General features: G+C 47.2%; 1 protein-coding gene across 2 annotated transcripts in view; it reads left to right on the forward strand.

Moving 5' to 3' along the window:
- Nucleotides 1–5,679, forward strand: part of LOC134957561 (calreticulin-like) — an 82,639-nt gene extending 76,960 nt beyond the window's left edge. For both annotated transcript variants that reach the window (XM_063939549.1, XM_063939550.1), the window contains exons 8-10: nt 1,364–1,507; nt 3,230–3,322; nt 5,088–5,679. In XM_063939549.1, coding sequence (XP_063795619.1) covers nt 1,364–1,507; nt 3,230–3,322; nt 5,088–5,336 — 486 coding nt within the window. In that variant the 3' untranslated portion in view covers nt 5,337–5,679. The remainder of the gene's footprint in view (nt 1–1,363; nt 1,508–3,229; nt 3,323–5,087) is intronic.
- The last annotated feature ends 321 nt before the right edge of the window (nt 5,680–6,000 follow it).

Consider the following 6,000-nt stretch of genomic DNA (forward strand, 5'->3'; position numbering starts at 1 on the left):
ATTTCTGGGCCCCCCGCAACCCTGCTAGACCACCCTCTTTTAAAGTAGAGGGGGCTTTAAAAACAGTAGGATAGATAGATAGATAGATAGATAGATAGATAGATAGATAGATAGATGGATAGATAGATAGATAGATAGATAGATAGATAGATAGATAGATAGATAGATAGATAGATAGATAGATAGATAGATAGATAGATAGAATGTACACATATATCCACACACACATACATACATACATACATACATACATATATATTTATATTTTTAAGGTTTATGAAGGCACTCAAGACGAATTTAAATAACGACCCATAGTCTGTGTTAAAATATCAATGTTTCGGAACAATTTACTTTTGTGTATATACAGTATGTATATATATATATATATATATATATATATATATATATATATACACACACACACACACACACACACACACACAAAAGTAATTGTTTTATTACTTAAATTAAGCCGTTGGAGCAAAGATTGGTACTGTGGCCCTGTTTTTTTTTTGTGTCCATTATCTTTGGGGCCCCGTACGGGTGTCCCCTTTTCCCTCCGTGTTGCTGGGCCTGTACACCACTGGCTATGGATCATATGCTGTATATAAAGATGCTTGTGTCTTACTTATCTCAATATCTTCATTTATTTATTGCCACAGGCATCACAAGGGGGTTGCGGGCTGCACCCTTTCAGGGGGTGACACCAAAATGCAGACTCCTCTGCAGTGAGAACCAGGTGCTGCAGTGTGACATGTGCAGCTCTCCTGTCACTGAGACACACCTGGCAATGCAGCCAGTCTCTGGGTGCAGCCTGCATGTCCCCGGAGTGAGAACATACCCCTTCTGTGATATCAGCAAGTCTCCCATGAGGTCACACCCTCTGTCCACGTATCCTCAACCCCATTTAAAGCCTTTGCCATGCGCAGGGGTTCGCTTGGCTGCACCGGTTTCCGCCAACCCCCAGTGCCGCCACTGCATAGCGCACACATATTACGCAGCGAGGAAAATATTTGGACGTTCACATGAGCCCCTGCCCCAGTGGAGACTACAGTCTATATTCCCTATCACATGGGCACGGATACACACTAGGGATGATGTTTTTCGTCAGCAGCCAATTTGCCTGCCAGTATGTTTTTAGATTATGTGAAGAAACCCATGCAAATTTGGAGAGTACATACAAACTCCACACACCACCTACAGTATGACTGGGAACTGAAAGCATAACCTCAGTGCTGTGAGTCAGCAATGCTAGACACTACACCAACCGTTCATATGTCATGCAGTCAGCACACAGGGTCTATCTTGCAATAGTGTCATGTGAATCATTTTTACTTATACTACTTTCTGTTTCATTCAACAGGGAATTTGGGAACCTCGAATAATAGATAACCCAAATTATCAAGGGGTGTGGGTTCAACCAGAGATTGATAATCCGGATTATGTCCCAGACACAACCCTGTACAGATATGACGAGCTTGGGGTTATCGGCCTAGATCTCTGGCAGGTGAGTAGTAAAATATTTTTTGAAGGGGAGAAATGTAATAGTTAGCGGCATATTCATCATGAAAAATTTGCGCAATTGTATTTTTCCCGGTATCGGTATCCTGACCGCCAGGATCCCGACAGCCGGCAAATTGATTGCATCCCGTATATATGTATGTGAATATATATGTGTGTGTGTGTGTGTGTCTCTCTCTCTATGGGGGTAATTCCAAGTTGATCGCAGCAGGACATTTTTTAGCAGTTGGGCAAAACCATGTGCACTGCAGGTGGAGCAGATATAACATGTGCAGAGAGAGTTAGATTTGGGTGTGGTGAGTTCAATCTGCAATCTAAATTGCAGTGTAAAAATAAAGCAGCCAGTATTTACCCTGCACAGAAACAAAATAACCCACCCAAATCTAACTCTCTCTGCACATGTTATATCTGCCCCCCCTGCAGTGCACATGGTTTTGCCCAACTGCTAAAAAATTTCCTGCTGCGATCAACTTGGAATTACCCCCTATGTCTGAATCAGGGGCGTATCTAGAGAGGAGGGGACCCGTGTGCAGTCTCCGAGTGTGGGCCCACTCCTCTCCTGTCCCGTAGCCGGCAGCGGCGCTGTTAGTGCTCCGTCTGAGCACTAGAGACTCTGGCACAGGGCCAGAGTCTACAGCGCATGCGCAAGTCTCAGAAAAAATGGTGCGGTGGCCATTTTTTCTGAGACCTGCGAATGCGCTGCAGACTCTGGCCCCGTGCCAGAGTCTCTAGTGCTCAGACGGAGCACTAACAGCTCTGCTGCTGGCTACGTGACTGGAGAGGAGGGGGCCCACACCTGGACACCAGAAAGGTAAGTATAGAAGAAATGGGTGCAGTGTGTGCGGTGTGGGCCCCACTGCACCCATTATAGATACGCCACTGGTCTGAATGGTATCCAGCATGCCACAATACATGTTAAATAACGGCCCCTCCAAATCCAACAAGGAATAATAATGTAAGCAGTAGTATTCAACAATTTTCCGAAAGCTGAAGGTGCTGGTGTGGACCCAAACTGGCGTTTGCTATGTATAAAGTACGTTGAGTGCCGCCACTACTATTTACGTAGATAGATAGACAGACAGACAGACAGACAGATAGATAGACAGACAGAGTTACTGAAACAAAACCGCAGGACACTTTCTGATCTTTAATTGCCATCTGTAATACACTCTCATAACATACTGCATATAATGAAAGGTGCAGTATTGTGGCTTCTCTATCACACCTGTCTAGCCTTCCTCATGTATTCTAAAGATCCTGAGAAATAACCCAGTGCTTCAGCTCAGCCCCACCTAATGTCAGTCCCAATGGTATAAACCATTGGGATCAGCGTACCGACCACAGGATCCCGGCGGTGGAATGCTGGCGGGAGGGGGCAATCGCAACAAGCTGCGCTCACCACGCTGCGGGCTCATTGGCGAGCTGCGCTCACCACAGGCTCTATTCCCACTCTATGGGTGTCGTGGACACCCACCAGTGGGAATAGTCCCTGCTAGTCGGCATGCCGACTGTCGGGATTTTGATGGGTGCGGAATGTAGCCATCGGTAATGTGACCGCCAGTCACATAACTACATCCCGCTATCCTTTGTGTGTGCTATAATGAGGCTAAAGACATCCTGAAGCACTGTGCTGCACTGAGAAGATGCTTTATCAAGGTGCAAGTTGAGTTTTATACAGAACCCTGATGTCTTCTATCACTTTCTGTAGGTGAAGCCTGGCACAATCTTTGATAACTTCCTCATCACAAACGATGAATCTTTAGCAGAGAAAATTGGAAATGAGACGTGGGGTGAGACCAGGGTAAGAAACCTTAATATCGGCTTATAAGGTGATGTGAGTGGCGGCATCCCCATAGGGATTCACAGGTGTAGCATTCTGGTAGTATGTGGTGGGCATTAGGATGTATGTGGTACATATTAGGCAATATTACAGTGCTGGGCATGCAATGGGCGTAGGGCTGTATACAGGGTATGATGAGCTAGGTACTGTTATATGTGCATGGAGTAGTATTATGGCTGTATATGGTGGGATCCCATACCACCGCGAGGAAAGTCACACCCCTATACTGTGGGGGCATCGCCAAGAATGTGATCTGACACCCGCTGGTACATGTAGGGGGCATGGTGGACACCTCTTCTAGACATGGGTGCAGCTCTGGCAGGATGAGCCCCTAGACAGGTACCATGTGGGAACAGGACTGTATATGCTCTGCCTGAGGCTCTCATTATATGCTGTGTGTTAGGCTACGTACATATGAGGAACCTTAATGTGATCTATATACAACAAAAAGGCTGGGCTTTATGCTGTATATGCTGTATATATAGAGGTGGACATGACGTTGTCATGTTTGGCATGAAGTATGTGACATGGGGATATATGTGGTCAATTAAGTGTACTTTGCATGCTTTGGTTCATTCTCCACCATAGTGCGCATTACCATGTGCACTATGGGGGGGTGGGGGGAGGGACACGGAGAGGGGGGTTCACAGGCACACTTGGGTAGGCATGGGAGCAGAGGTACATTTATGGAGGGATGGGGACAGAGGCACACTTGGGTAGGCATGGGAGCAGAGGCACACTTGTGGAGGGATGAGGACAGATGCACACTTGGGTAGGCATGGGAGCAGAGGCACACTTGGGTAGGTATTGGAGCAGAGGCACACTTGGGGAGGGAGGGGAGCAGAGGCACACTTGGGTAGGTATCGGAGCAGAGGCACACTTGGGGAGGCATGGGAGCAGAGGCACACTTGGGTAGGTATTGGAGCAGAGGCACACTTGGGGAGGGAGGGGAACAGAGGCACACTTGGGGAGGGAGGGGGCAGAGGCACACTTGGGGAAGGAGGGGGCAGAGGCACACTTGGGGAGGGAGGGGGCAGAGGCACACTTGGGTAGGTATCGGAGCAGAGGCACACTTGGGGAAGGAGGGGGCAGAGGCACACTTGGGGAGGGAGGGGGAAGAGGCACACTTGGGTAGGTATCAGAGCAGAGGCACACTTGGGGAGGGAGGGGGCAGAGGCACACTTGGGTAGGTATCGGAGCAGAGGCACACTTGGGGAGGGAGAGGGCAGAAGCACACTTGGGAAAGTTCTGCCACTGTTTGCCTCTATTACTGTACAATATTGCAGGCACAGAAGGCAGGAACATTGGAAGCAGCAGGAGAAGATGTAGAATATAGGAGGAGGAGAGTTGGGAGTAGGGAATAGTAGAGCTGATAGATTGAAGTCTCCATCTTCCTGTGAAAGGAGGACCTGGATCATGTACCTCCTGTGCCCCACCTCTCATCTAAATCCCGTTCTGCAGGGAGCCAGTGTGGGCCCTCAGTGTGCTGAGATCCCAGTAGCAAAATACTCATTAGTCATAGGCAGATATCTGCTTAGAACTATGAAGCAGTTTCCAGACAGAATCATCTGCGCGCTGTGGGTTTCTCTCTGTGTCCAGGTGAAGTATGTTAGTACTGGCTGTACCTCCCTGACGGAATCCCTGTGCCCCCACCCGATCAGCTCACCTCCAGTGTTGGGAGGTACAACCATGACATCATCTAACTCTGTGTTATGATGTTCCTTAGGAACCAGAACTGAAGATGAAGACGATACAGGATGAAGAGAGAGACGCAAAGGATGAGAAAAAGCAAAGATGGAAAAAGTTAGAGCAAGAGTTTGCAAAAATCGATGAAATGGAAAAGGAGGAAAAGAAGAGGAAGCAAAAACTAAGAAAAGAGTTACGACAACAGTATGGATTAGAGGACCCTGCACCTATACCTGCGCCAGCACCGGCACAGCTGCCGCAGCCTCCAGAGCCGAAAGATGAATTGTAAAACTCGCCGCAATATCACAGACATGAATAAGAGACAAGACCTGTCTGTAGAAAAACGGGGTGGCAAAGACGGCCATTGTGACATTATTCTTGGTGAAATAACTTTATTTGTTGGCTGTCCATCATTGTGAACACCAGTAGGAAAATTGTCACACCAGTCATTATTTGCTTACTGATTACATAGCTGCCATCAATTCCAAATAATCTCCAGAATTAAGTGCGTCACACCTATTACTATGTATGCGGATGTCGTGTCACTACAGTCCCTGTCATTATGTGTTGCAGAACTAGATTATCACGCTTTGTTGTACTCATGGGGCATAATTCAGAGTTGATCGCAGCAGCAAATTTGTTAGCAGTTGGGCAAAACCATGTGCACTGCAGGGGGGGCAGATCTAACATTTGCAGAGAGAGTTAGATTTGGGTGGGTTATTTTGTTTCTGTGCAGGGTAAATACTGGCTGCTTTATTTTTACACTGCATTTTAGATTGCAGATTGAACTCACCACACCCAAATCTCACTCTCTCTGCACATGTTATATCTGCCTCCCCTGCAGTGCACATGGTTTTGCCCAATTGCAAACAAACTTGCTGCTGCGATCAACTCAGAATTACCCCCATGGTTTTGCCCAGCTGCTAACAAATTTGCTGCTGTGGATCAACTCT

The sequence above is a fragment of the Pseudophryne corroboree genome, chromosome 9 (assembly GCF_028390025.1).
Source record: "Pseudophryne corroboree isolate aPseCor3 chromosome 9, aPseCor3.hap2, whole genome shotgun sequence".
NCBI classification, from domain to species: Eukaryota; Metazoa; Chordata; class Amphibia; order Anura; family Myobatrachidae; genus Pseudophryne; species Pseudophryne corroboree.